The 14,494-nt window shown below is 39.4% G+C and overlaps 1 protein-coding gene across 2 annotated transcripts in view; it reads right to left on the bottom strand.

Annotated features, from left to right (window-relative positions):
• SMC1A (structural maintenance of chromosomes 1A) overlaps nt 1-14,494 on the bottom strand; it is a 46,075-nt gene that overhangs the window by 18,437 nt on the left and 13,144 nt on the right. For both annotated transcript variants that reach the window (XM_065916601.1, XM_065916603.1), the window contains exons 14-19: nt 14,280-14,396; nt 14,075-14,181; nt 10,898-11,039; nt 8,411-8,556; nt 8,166-8,319; nt 6,904-7,014 (exon numbers count right to left, since the gene is read on the bottom strand). In XM_065916601.1, the coding sequence (XP_065772673.1) occupies nt 6,904-7,014; nt 8,166-8,319; nt 8,411-8,556; nt 10,898-11,039; nt 14,075-14,181; nt 14,280-14,396 (777 nt within the window). The remainder of the gene's footprint in view (nt 1-6,903; nt 7,015-8,165; nt 8,320-8,410; nt 8,557-10,897; nt 11,040-14,074; nt 14,182-14,279; nt 14,397-14,494) is intronic.

Raw genomic sequence — 14,494 nt, 5'->3', positions numbered from 1 at the left:
AACTAGGGAAATTTTAATATGGGTGGAATATTAGATATAAAATTATTATTAATTTTCTTAGGTATAAATTTGAACTGTGGTTGTAGAGAAGAATCCCTTGTTCCAGCATGCTGAAGAACTTAGAGTTGAAGTCTACAACTTCCCTCAAAAGGTTCAGCAAAACCAAAAAGTGTGCAGTGCAGAGGAAGGGAGGGAATGAAGAGAGATGAGAGAGAAAGCAAACTGGGAAAATGTTCATTAATCAATCTAAGGTGAAAAGGCATATGGGTGTTCAACTGTACTATTCTTTCAATTTTCTGTAGGTTTGACAAGATTCCAAATTAAATTTGGAAAAAATAAAGCAGAATGCTAAAAAGCAAAATCCTTTAAAAACTGAAAACTAAACAAAATAAATCTGACTATATACTAAGCTGGTTAAATGCTCAGAAGATCCTTTCAAATCACTTTAAAACACAGGAACACAAAAAAAGCAAAAAACAAAAACATTGGAACACAACTGTCCATGCTCAGTAAGCCTTTAGCTTAAGGACCAAAAGAACATCAAGGAAATCTTAAACAGCACTCAGTTACTAATAATATCTTGGTGTGATTTTCTATATATAGGATACACTAAAATAAGTATACTAGATTTTTAGCAAGAATAATTGGAGACTCAAACATAAAATCAATATTAAACTGTAAAAACTACAATTTCAATTAGAAGTGTCAATATGAACTCATTTATTTTCCTTCAAAATAAAGTGTATTTTGTAGCCCAGTCTACTGAAAAGTTCTAGAAACACTGAGCAACCCGGCAGACATGAACATTCCAGTGTCCAGATGGTAGTCACTAAATAATAGCATTCCTCACAAAAAGTCACTGTGTTTATTTAACTTATATACGGAGTACATCATGAGAAGTGATGGGCTGGATGAAGCACAAGCTGCAATCAGGACTGCCAGGAAAAATATCAAAAACCTCAGATATGCAGATGAACCACACTTATGGCAGAAAGTGAAGAAGAACTGAAGAGCCTCTTGATGAAAGTGAAAGAAGAGAGTGAAAAAGTCGGCTTAAAGCTCAGCATTCTGAAAACAAAGATATGGCATCCGGTCCCATCACTTCATGGCAAACAGATGGAGAAACAGTGGCAGACTTAATTTTCTTGGGCTCCAAAATCACTGCAGATGGTGATCGCAGCCATGAAATTAAAAGACACTTGCTCCTTGGAAGGAAAGTTATGACCAACTTAGACAGTGTATTAAAAAGCAGAGACGTTACTTTGCCAACAAAGGTCTGTCTAGTCAAGGATATGGTTTCTCCAGTAGTCATGTATGGATGTGAGAGTTGGACTATAAAGAAAGCTGAGCATCGAAGAATTGATGCTTTTGAACTATGGTGTTGGAGAAGACTCTTGAGGGTCCCTTGGACTACAAGAAGATCCAATCAGTCCATCCTAAAGGAAATCAGTCCTGAATATTCATTAGAAGGACTGATGTTGAAGCTGAAATTCCAATACTTTGGCCACCTGTTGTGAAGAACTGACTCATTGGCAAAGACCCTGATGCTGGGAAAGATGGAAAGCGGGAGGAGAAGGAGATGACAGAGGATGAGATGGTTGGATGGCATCACTAACTCAATGGATATGAGTTTGAGTAAACTCTGGGAGTTGGCAATGGACAGGGAGGCCTGGCGTGCTGCAACCCATGGGGTCGCAAACAGTTGGGACACGACTGAGTGACTGAACTGAACTAACAAAAAGAAGTCAGAGCTTCTCAGAGAAATGGCTAATTCCATATCTGGGGTGGAAAATGTAAAGGATGAGCCTGGATGGACACACCAGAAATCAAGGAAGATATCAAAGAGTACAAGAGTTGTGTCAAAATTATTCAGAAGCCAATTTGAATGAGTCCCCACGGGCCAAAGATGCCAACAACTTCATGCAACAAGAAGGATAATAATCCTAAGAGTGCAACACGTCAAATGTTTAAATCTAAAAGTTCATAACAACATGAAAACAACTCAGTGCCCATATCTTGAGAATGCCAAAAAACCAACTCATTATAAACTGATAAAGAGAAAGAATCTAGCACATATATCCTGCCTTTCCTATACAAAATACCCCAGGGTAACCAAAAAATTGATGAGAGAAAATCTCTTTACAGTGTTCTAGCTAATAAAGAAAAGATAGAATAAGATGACCATTTTGCAACTCTTGACAAATTATAAAATGGGTCTAGGCAATAACCATCATGGCTGCAAACTACACAAAAAGAGCCACTGACCAGATGTTATAAACTTCTTGATAGAAGTAACGACCTCATTTGAAGCAGTCTTGACCAAATAAACCCCCAAACTTGAATCTAATCAAACCTCTAGATTTGAGCTGTCCAATATACTGGCCATAAGCCACACATCACTACTGAGCATGAAAAATGCACCTAGTGTGACTGAGGAACTAAAATTTTTATTTTACTGAATGTTAGATAATTTAAATTTAAAAACTGATAATTCAGTTACTACGAAACTTCTAAGTATATTTGGAACAACTTGGGTATGTGGTTCTCCGTTTTCAAATGTAAATTTTAGGATATCTAAATACAGATCAAGTATTTTTGAAGAAAATTTAGCACCCAAATGGAGATATGCTAGAAGTGTAAAACAGATAATGAATTTTGAAAACTCAGTACAGAGAAATGGTCAAATATCTCATCAATAAATTTTATAATGTTTACCATTGAAATGTTAATTCTTTTGGATATACTGGGTTAAACAAAATATAGTATTAATATTACTTTCACTTTTTAAAAGTTACACATGTGAGTCTGTAGTTAACAGCACTGATCATCAACCCACTTACAGGAACTATAGGGTCTAGCAGAACTCATTTTTTTGCTTTGTTCTGGGGCAATATTTTAAAAATCACAGGACATAATCAACAGTATAGAACGTAGAAAATCCTTCAGGAGAAATAAACAAATTTCTTCAACAACAATAAACATTGTAGAGAAAAATAAAAATAGACAGGAGGAACTTTTGGATTAAATGAGACATCAACCAATCACTAAATCAATTATCTGTTTCTTTCATTTTATTTGACTCTCAATTCAAACAAGCAAAGAGTGAGTGTGTGTGTGTGTATAACAATCTGGGAAATGTGAATACTGATCATAATATTAATATTAAGGAATTATATAATAATATATAACTCCAATGTTAAGCTATTGGGTTTTTAGTATGATAATTCTAAATATTTTAAAGAATTTTCTCTTATAGAGACACATTCTGAAATATTTACAATACAAATGAAAAGACACAGTGTCCAGAATTTACTTTTAAATATCCTAGGGGTGGGGAGGATGGAAAGGATGGCGTGTGTGGGGGTGCACATGAAACAAGTTTGGCCATGAGTTGATAACTGCTGACACTGGTGATGGCCATGAGGCAGCACTGTACTATTTTACTTATGCATATGAAGTTTTCCGTAATAAAAGTCTAAAAATAAGAACAGCAAAAATCAACGTGAAGTGGCTCCCAATGGCCAAGAATGGGATAATATGAGTATCAAAAAGAAAAATGACTCCAAACAGACTGAAAAATACCAAAATATGTTTAAACACTAAGTTCATAAAAAATATAAATTAGAAACCTTACTGGTCACCTTTAAAGGTTATAAGGGCAACCAACTCTAAAAGCTGAGAAATAAAAGCAAAGAATTAAGTATTTATCCTACCTTCTCTGTACTAACTGTATTTCAAAGGAACTAAACAATTGATGGGAGAAAGTTCTTTTTAGAAATCCAATTAATAAACATAGGAGGAATAAAAAAATCAGAAAATTACCATTTTGCAGCCCTTAATAGATATAGGCAATGATCATTTGTTAATGACTGCTAAAACCTGCTATGAAAGGCTGATAGGGAACTTGATAAAATTCCCTTATAAAATTGATGGGGCCAACAACACCTTAACCTGGTGATCATGATTGTTTTTCCTTTTTTAATTTTACATTATGTAAAACTTGAAACATTCACAAAAATGCAGATAATGATAAAATGAACCCCCACGTGCCTATTATCAGCTTCAATAATTATCAACTCATGGCCAATACGCTGCCATCTACACCCAATTCCTTTCTATCTTCAATTATTTTCAAGCAAATCTCAGACATTTCATCCATAAATAATTTCAGTATGTATTTATAAAATAGGGATTCTGAATCTCAGCACTAATATTTTGGGCCAGATGATTTGTTGTTGTGGGTAGTGTTCCTTGTGTACTGTAGGATGTTTAGCAGCATCCCTGGTTTCTATCCACTAGATACTGGCAGTAACCTCTGCCCTAGTTGTGACAAGTGGGTGTGAAAAGATTATCTCCAGACATTACCAAATGTCCCTTCGGGGGGCAAAATCTACCCCTCCCATTGAGAGCCACTGTTGTAAAACTAAGAACGTTTTTACCACAATACCATTACCACCTAGAAATATTAACAGCAATTCCTGAACATCCATCATAAACTATCTACAGTGTTCAAATCATCCTGATCATGCTACGTAAAAAAATTTTTTACAGGTTTTTCAAAGCAGGTTCCAAATAAGGTGCCCACATTACACTTGGTTGTATGTCTCTAAATTCTCACTTAATCTAGAAATTCCCCTGCCTCTCTTTTCTTTGCAATGGATTCAAGGGGGGTCTACAAATTTTAACCGGTTGATTTGTCTCATAAGTCTATAAAAGTTCTCCCTTTCTGTTTATTTCTTTCTTCCCATTTATTTATGGAAGAGATCAGGTCTTTTGTCCTTTTGAGTTTCCCACAGTCTGGATTTAGCTAACTGTATCCCTGTGCTTTATTTAACATGTTCCTCTGGCATCAGTGTTTCATATAATTAATTGGTGGATATAAAAGCTTAATATTTCATAGGTAATGTCGTGTATTCATCAAATCTTATCACTACAAAGACAGAATTGATATTCAGTGTCTACTGATGTGATGCAAAAGGAAGTTTACAAGTTTACAAGTACACATATACCTATGATATATTCTTGCCAAAAATAAAAAATAAACCTGAATCCAATCAAACCATAGATTTACCAATCAGTTAATAGGGAACACAGGGATGGAAGAACATGTTAAATAACACCATGGGACATAATCAGTCAAATTCACAGTATAGAAAATTGTACAAGACCAATGACCCACTTGGTTTTTTTGGGGCTCCAAAATCACTGCAGATGGTGATTGCAGCCATGAAATTAAAAGACGCTTACTCCTTGGAAGGAAAGTTATGATCAAGCTAGACAGCACATTAAAAAGCAGAGACATTACTTTGTCAACAAAGGTCTGTCTAGTCAAGGCTATGGTTTTTCCAGTGGTCATGTATGGATGTGAGAGTTGAACTATAAAGAAAGCTGAGCACCGAAGAATTGATGCTTTTGAACTATGGTGTTGGAGAAGACTCTTGAGAGTCCCTTGGACTGCAAGGAGATCCAACCAGTCCATCCTAAAGGAGATCAGTCCTGAATATTCATTGGAAGGACTGATGTTGAAGCTGAAATTCCAATACTTTGGCCACCTGATGCAAAGAGCTGACTCATTTGAAAAGACCCTGATGCTGGGAAAGATTGAGGGCAGGAGGAGAAGGGGACGACAGAAGATGAGATGGTTGGATGGCATCACCGACTCAATGGACGTGGGTTTGGGTAGACTCTGGCAGTTGGTGATGGACAGGGAGGCCTGACGTGCTGCGGTTCATGGGGTCACAAAGAGTTGGACAAGACTGAGAGACTGAACTGAACTGAATGACCCACTTTCTATCATAAAGAGGAAGAAAAAAATAAAAAGGGATAAGAAAATGTTATAGACCATGAGAAACCAATTTTAACACACGGACCTCACTTGAATCCTGATTTAAAAACACAAACATTTAAAAAAAATATATTTATGGGACATTCATGGAAATCTAAACATTTATTGACTATTAAGGTGACACTGCAGAGTCAGTGCTAATTTTTTGGTACGATATTATGGCTACATTTTTAAAAAAAGATTCCTGCCAGAGATATATACTGAGGTAATTATGAATGATACCTAGAATTTGATTTTAAATGTGCCAATGAGGATGGGGAAGGGTATAAAAAACAGGATTGACCATATACTGCTAATTATTGAAGCTGAATGATTGGTACCTGGGGTTCATTATATCATTCTCTCTACTTTGGTATCTGTTTGAAAGTTTCCATAATAAAAAGGTTTTTTTTAAAATATCAAGTTCCCCTGGCTATAATGATAGCTTGGAAAGCATCAGCAACTATTCAGGGGGCTCCTGTAGTAGTCCATGTGAGAGGTGAAAGCAGCCTGCACTAGATTACAGTACAAACAGAGAAAAGTAGAATTCAGTAGACATTTGGAAGGTAGAATTGACAGGTTTGCTAATTCATTAAATATGCAAAGTGAGAGAGAGAGTCAAGGACACTGAAGAGGCAGATTTGGGGAGGAAGGCTAGGGCTTGAGATACCTGTGGGACCTAGCATAGAGATAGCAGCTGAAGTCCTGGGAGAGGAGATACGAAGGATGAGAACCCCACATAAGGAAAGGATGCCTGGGACAGAGCCCTGAGGAACCTCCAGAGTTTATCTCTTCACTGTACAGGAGCTTGTTCTCCATGTATCTAGGCTGAGTTGTGTACACAGGTGGAAGGGGAAGACTGGTAACAGGCAGGGATGGGAGCAGCTGCGAGTGGGGGGGTAGAAGATGTGCCTGTGTCTGTGTATGCATATGAGGGGAGAATCTAGATCACAACTCCACCCCCCTTGCCAGCTCACCCTTCTTTCCAGACATGGTCTGTCTCCATAGGGCCACCAGATGGGCTGACCCTCTCTCTGGACAGCTGGGAGGATGTCCCCACCCCCAAGGCTGAACCTCACCTTCAGATCCTCACACAGGTCGCCGTAGTCAATCTCGATGAGAGCCTCTCGAGCATAGATATTGGAAGTCCGTTGGGAGCCACTCACTGAATCCTCCCCTTGGGAGCTACCCTGCAGTAGTGAGAGGGAGAGTCAAATGCAGCTGACTGGCCATAAGAGTACTCCTCTACAGTGGGCTGGAGAGGGGGACTTCTTGGCAGCCTTTGAGAAGTACCTTGATAGAAAGCACTTGTGGTAGAAGGAAAAGCAGCTTTGATGACAGAAAGACCTGAGTTCAAAATTGGGCTCTGCCACTGACTAATGGTGTGACCTTGGGCAAGACATGCTGTTGCTTAAATCCTCATTTAAACACACAAACCCTCATCTGTAACATGGGACCATGACTGCCTGGCAAAGCTGTGCTTAGGATTAGAAGTAGCTATATCGTGTGCTACCATGATGCCTGGCACACTGCCATGTGTTCAGAAGATTTTGCTGAATTAAATGGAAATGCAATTTGGGAAGAAAGGAGGGAGAAAGACATGTGGGACTGAGATACATGTTCAGGTCAAAGACAAGATATCTGCAGACCTCCTCTCAGTTAACAATCCTGTCCCCTTGTTATCAAGCCTCACTTCCAGTGGATAAAATGCCTTGGCTATTCTATTGGCTCGTGTCTTTCCCTTTCCCATAACTATGCTTCATCACCTTTGCACTGCTGCTGTCCCTTACCTAACCTTCTCCTGACCAACCTCTCTCACTGCTAAGTTACCATCCCTCAGGGCCCTCAACTTCCATCTTCTTTGGCTGTTGGGATGAGATGGTTAGATAGCATTACCAACTCAATAGACATGAATTTGAGCAAACTCTGGGAGATAGTGAAGGACAGTGAAGCCTGACGTGCTGCAGTCCATGGGGTCGCAAAGAATCGGACATGACTGAATGACTGAACAACAACCAATATCCATAATCTGCTGAACTATCTTAGCTCAGGTCCCGGAGGTTAATGAATGATTTCCTCTTCTACTGGCTTACCTCCTTCTCCACCTACTGACAAACACCCTACCCCCAACAACTGCCCTCTCACATCAAGGTTATTACCTTTCACCTCACCTGTCTTCACAGCCTCACCCTGCCTCATGTCCTCTGCATCCCTCCTTTTGTCACTCACCACCCTCACCCACCATCCTTCTCTCTCTCATCTGCCCTCCCTGGCCACCTTCATCCCCCATCCCTGGATATGTTGTTCACAGCCCACACCCACCACCAGCCATGATACTCACCTCTTCCTGACTAATATCATCCATGGTGCCCTTAGACAGTGGCAACTTGATGTCCTGCATCTTGCAGGCCTGTAGCAAGTTGTGGCGGTCACTGCGCTTCTGTTCAAGCTTGGTCTCAATGGCTGTCACCTCCTTCTGTAAATGGGTCATTTCCCTAAGAAGATTCAGGGAGATAGGTGAGATTCAAATCCAGCAAGCTGCCCATACTATGTACTTCCGCCAAGCCCAGATCTGAACCCACTCACTTGTTGGCGCCCCCCAGTTTCTTACGAATCTCCTCCATCTCGTGGTTCTTGTCATTCACCTCTGACTTCTTGGCCAGGTGCTGGTTCTTCAGGTCTTGTAGCTGGGCCATGGTCTCATCTATGATCTTCATATGTCTTTGCTCCTCCTGAGCCCAGCAGGGGGAACAGGACAAGAAGTGAAGGCTTTCCCTCCATTCCCACTGGAATGGAATAGAATCTTCTACCTCTGTGCCCACCCTTTCTACCAGGTAGTTTCTTGGAATCTATCTTCAATGAGCTCTGCTTTTACAAACCCCCATCACTCCTCTGACTTCTTTTACCTTTTTCCAAATTATTTTGTTGATCTCCCCCCAACCCCAATATACAAACTGCCTGCTGTAGAAATGTTCAAAGTATAAAAAAGTATGAAATAGGAGGAAAAAAAGAAACTACTTGAAATCCCATCAGGCAGAGGTAACCAATTAACATTTAGCCTATCACCTCCCAATATTACTTATGGATAAGTCTATATAGTTGAGACTAAATTATAATTAAAAATCTGTATTCTGACTTAATGTTATTTAAGCATCTTTTTCACATCAACATTACTGTCACGAGCAACATCAATATTTTTAAAAAGCATAATACTGTATGTTTTCCATAAGTATACTTAAAAAAGGACTTCCCTTGTGGCTCAGCTGGTAAAGAATCTGCCTGCATTGCAGAGACCTGGGTTCAATCCCTGGGTTGGGAAGGTTGCTGGAGATGGGAAAGGTTACCACTTCAGTATTCTGGCCTGGAGAATTCCATGGACTGTATAGTCCATGGGGTCGCAGAGTCGGACATGACTGAGTGACTTTCACTTTCACTTTTCACACATATAAGAATGTAATTAATGCCTATAAAGTCTGGAAGAATATATTTTATATGGGACTGGCCCTAGGAAGAGTAAAAGGACTGGGATTGAGAGTGGTCAGTCAATGGGGATTATAATCTTAGTTATTATGCTCTGATTTTTTTTTTTAAGGAGAACATTTTCATTTTGATCTGAAAGTCACAGAAAGGGATATATCTACAATGCATAAGAAATAATATGTATACAGAGTGCAAATGCTAATACAGCAAATAATGATTGATGAATCTTGGTGACAGGTAGATGGGAGTTCTTAGTACTATTTTTGCAACTTTCTGCTAAATTTAAAATGATTTCAAAATAAAAAGTCAAAAAGAAATAAATGATTCTGGATCATCTACATGTCTACCTACTCCTGCCCCAGGATTTACTACCCAATCTCTATTTGCATTGAAGATTGCAGTGACACCAAAGAAGACTACTTCAATCATCAGGGTTTAATGGAGGGAAAAAAAAAAAACCAAAAAACAAAACCATACAACCAACAACAAACAAAGGCAGATATAAAAATCAAATGATATACTTAAGCCAAGTGAGAATCAAATCACCTCAGGTAGGGATGTTGCAAGGAACAAAAGTTTCACAGCAGTTTAGGGAATTCCCTGGTGGTCCAATGGTTGACTCTACACTCCCAGGGCAGGGGGCCTGGGTTCAATTCCTGGCCAGGGAACTAGATCCCAAGTGCCACAACTAAAGATCCTGCATGCCCTAACTAAGACCTGTTGCAGCCAAAGAAATTTTTAAAAAATGTTCCACAGGAATTTAAAGAGAAGGGGTGTGGGTAAATGAGTCGTCAAATAACTGGTGGAACAGGCATGCTTGACTCAAAGAAACTGAGCCATGGCAGTCAGCACAGGCACACTGTGAAAAGGAACTCAGTATCAGCAAAACACCATCACCTGTTGCACTGAGTTAATGTGGTTAATTATAAAATTAATTTGGAAGTTTGTCCTGGCTTTTTGGTTAAGTGGTATGTTTGTACATATTTAACATTAAGGATATTTTAAGCCAACATAAATCTTTAAAAGAGGTCAGTATATTACTCAAATATGAAACTATTAAACTACACAAATACTTACATGAATGTAGCATAATTTGCTTCAATCCTAATTCCCAGGAGACACGGGACAGTTTCCTATATGGAACTATAAATATTTGCCACTAATTATCAACCTGTGTGCACAAAGCTATGCCAGCACTTTGGATCTCCTCGGGTATTAGTTAGGAGAAATGTATTCTGAAGACTCTCAATGGATGCTGCCACATGGCCTAAGAATACTGGTCTTGTGCAACATGCTAGTATCCTTTTAAAAAAAAAAATCTTGGGTGATGTGATAAGAAACAAATTACACATAATTATTGTTTTAATTTGCATTCCTTTGAGTTCTACTAAGGCTCAATTATGGATATGTGTTTACGGGTTATTTGAATCTCTCCTTGAACTGTTGATGCCACTCATTTTTCTATTTAGATCTCTATTTCTCTCTATTTAGGTCTCTAAATATTTTCTTATTTAGAGGATTTTATAAATTATGGATATTATCTCTTCTAATTTTTTCTCCTAGTTTTTAGTTTTTCATGTTCTCCTTTCTTACCTTCTTGAGCTTTTCTATCTCATTTTCATCTTTTTTCACTGTCTGCTCCCACATGTGTACTTTATCCTGGTCCTCCTTCAGTTGGTTCTTTTCAAAATCCAACTGGATACCCAAACGAGTCTTCTGATTCTCAAACTCCAAACTGTGGGGAGAAAGGAGAACTAGGCCTACGGCACAGGCACTCAGTTACTGCTGAATATAAGTCACCACTGAGCTCATCCACACAGATCCATATAAAACCGTCCCCTCAAGTTACAGAACTAAGTTCCCTGGCCTAGCTTTGTAGGTATGGCACAAGGCAGAGGAGATTGGGTCAAACTCCGTTAATCTTCTTTTAAACACTGGAGCCCTTCCATGACAAGTTCCTAGAAGCAGATATAAAAAGGTCCACTTGAATCCACTAGCTATGTTAATTCTTATTTATTAAGCTTCTGTGTAGTTTACATACATTACCTCTAATCCTCTAACGAATAGCTCTACAAGGCATTATTATCCTCATTTTACAAAAAAAAAGAAACTTGCGCCAAGAGGTAAAAGACTTTGCCCAAGGCCATACAGCTAGCAAATGTGAAATCAGATCCCAGTCTAAACACCAAAACCTGGGATTCTTCTCCTATGGCATCCTTACAGTAAAATGTGGTAGGATAAGAGAACTGGTACCCCAACTCTGCCATTTACTGGTAGTGAATCTCAGGCAAGTTAATTATATCTCTTTACCTGTTTTCTCAACTGAAAAATGGAAATAACAATAGTACTTACCTCAGTCATTGGGAATTAATATGTATAAAGTCTTTAGAACCTTGTCTGGTACACAGTAAGTACTCGATAAATTTTAGTTATCATCACCATCTCCAGGCTGACTGACTGTATTCAGTTCATGGGCTTTGACTCTTTCCAACTACCCAAACCCCTGTACATACCTCTGCCCCAAGATTCCAGAACTTCTATGGGGGCAGAGATTGGATAGTTAAAAAAAAAATGGAGAAAACAGATCCCTGGTAGTTTCCTCCTAACTCTTTAGAAATTAAAAAAGTATGCAACTAGCATACACAGATATTAGCAGGACAGGCAGGGCTGACTTCCAACTGCCCCTCCACCCAATATGGTGTGACAGATGTTGCCAGGTGTCACGCCAGCAGCTTAAACCTATTAGTCACTGTAATCCAAATAGAATGTAATTAACTCTGTAATTTTGAGCTATGCAATTTTAAGTTCAATCTCTTAAGAATGACTCATAAAGCCTTCTGTGATCTGGCCCCTGCTGACCTTTCCAACACCCCCACCTTCCTCCTGACCCCATTTTTCTGCTCCAGGCATTTAATACTTAGTTTACAGAACAAGGCATGCTCTCTCACACCTCTGAGCATGCCGTTCTCACTGCTTGGAACTCCCTTCTGTGTACTGCCTGGCTGGCTAAATCACTCTACAGGTCTCCAGTTCATCACTCCTTGTTCTGTAAAACCTTTCCTGAGGATTGCGAACAGGTTCTTTGTTTCTATTATACTTTGTTGGGTTCCTCCCTTTTGGGTGCAGTTGAGTCAATCATACCCCAGAGTTCATATAACTTTTATGATCACTTTCTGTACAAGACCTTTCTCTTGTCTCCTTGGGTTCAATCAGATTTCTACTCCTATTATGTTCCCTACAAATACATACACCGAATGTATTTACAAATACATTTACAAATACAAAATACATGTATCTACAAATACAAATGTATTTACAAATACAAAGCAAATACACCGAAGTGATGTACATTACATACAGATAGGTAGACATATACGTATGTATATAACCTTAAAATGCATACTTGTAATATGTCGCTTTTAAATTTACACAAAAGTACAGTGTCATAAATTTATCCTTGTTACTGCCTGTAAATCTAGTTCCTGTCTGAACAGAGTATTCCATAGTCTGTACAGTCATCACATTTAACTTGTATTTCCCTGCAGTGACAGCTGTCCACATTGCTATGAACGTCACACTATTACAAAGTACGCCAAGATGAACAACTCTGAATCTGTCTCTTTGAGACCCGGTGGCCAAAACTCTCTCTGGGATACAGACCCAAGGAGTGGCTTTGCTAAGTCAAAGGGCTCATGTAGACTTATTTTCACCAAATGCTGCTAGGTTGTTTTAATTTGCATTTATTTGATTAGGAATGAGACTGAACATCAACTCACGGTTATTAGCCATTCGAGCTTCTCTTTCCATGAAATGCTATATATGACTACATCCTGTCCGTTCTTCTACTGGGTCTCTAGGTTTGTTTTTTTTCTTCTTGTTGATCTACAGTTCCTTGAACATTTTCCTCTGTACTTTCTATCTACCTAAAGTACAGCATCATTCTGAGATTGCTAATCTACTTATTTGTCTCCTCCACTACCCCAAAACTCCCTCAGGACAGGGACAGTCTCTGATTCAATTCTATATCCCTTGAGCCTGGCTTGGGGGTAGGAGACCAAGGAACTGTTACAATATGGGTGATGGGCTGACTAAGCCCAGGATTCAAGGGCTGACCTCCTTCAGAGAGACTGTCATGTTCATCTATCTTACCCTCATCTTCCCACTGTTTCCAATACCTAGCACAGGACAACTTGGCACAAGGTTGGTTGAACAAAAGAATAATTAAACTGGGAAAGAAGAGAAACTTGCTTTGTTCTTACTATTCTTCCAACCTAGAACTTTGGCCCTCCTCTCACTCATCACCTATTAGGATAATGACAATAATAAAAGTATCTATTGGGAGTTCCCTGGGTGGTTCTAGTGGTTAGGCTTTCACTGCTGTGGCCTAGTATCTGCTGCTTTTAGTAGGTGCTAAGTATCACACTAAATACTTTATAAGGATTAAGCCCAACCTCTGAGCCACCTGTCAATCTATGAGATAGGTATCATTATTATCCTATCTGATACATAAGGAAACTGGGGCTTAGAGAGGTAAAGGAACCTTGGAGCTAGGATTTTAATCCAGGTAAACCATGTTTAAAGCTGGCACTCTTAATCCCTATACTGTGACACATGCTTCCCTGATGTCTCTGTTCTTTAAAGGTGACTACAATAAATGTCCATCATTCTAAAAGCCGCTCCTTACCTTATGATGGCATTTGACTCCCCAGATGTTAGGCTAGGGGCTCAAGGATACCTTAATCTCCCCCTTCTACCCAGACTTCCACCTACCGCTTCTTGGCGATTTCATTCTGCCGCTTCACCTTCTCTTCCTCAAACTCCCGGATATTGCGCACACCAATCTCCCGACAAAACTCTTCAAATACCTCATCCTCTACCTAAGGAGAGAAGCAAGGGAGAGAAAAGGCCCTTTGGGTCAGAGTACTGTTTCCAATCCTAGTCCTGCCCGTGCTGGGCAGGTCCATCCTCTACCAACCTGGTTCATCTTCTCCTTTAAGTCTTTCATTTCCCTCTCTCGGCTCTGGATGATCCTCTTGATATCATTGATTCGAGGCCCAAAGTTGGCAAGCTCACTCTCCAGCTTGGACTTTTCCTGTAAGAAGCGGAGTTGAGAGGACAAAAGAGACCAGGATCCTTAGAGAAGAAAAGAGCCACCCTGTGTGTACCAGTCCCATGGACAAAAAGGGCTAA

This window comes from Muntiacus reevesi, chromosome X (genome assembly GCF_963930625.1).
Source record: "Muntiacus reevesi chromosome X, mMunRee1.1, whole genome shotgun sequence".
In the NCBI taxonomy this organism is placed as follows: Eukaryota; Metazoa; Chordata; class Mammalia; order Artiodactyla; family Cervidae; genus Muntiacus; species Muntiacus reevesi.
This window is presented reverse-complemented; position numbering and strand designations above follow the sequence as displayed.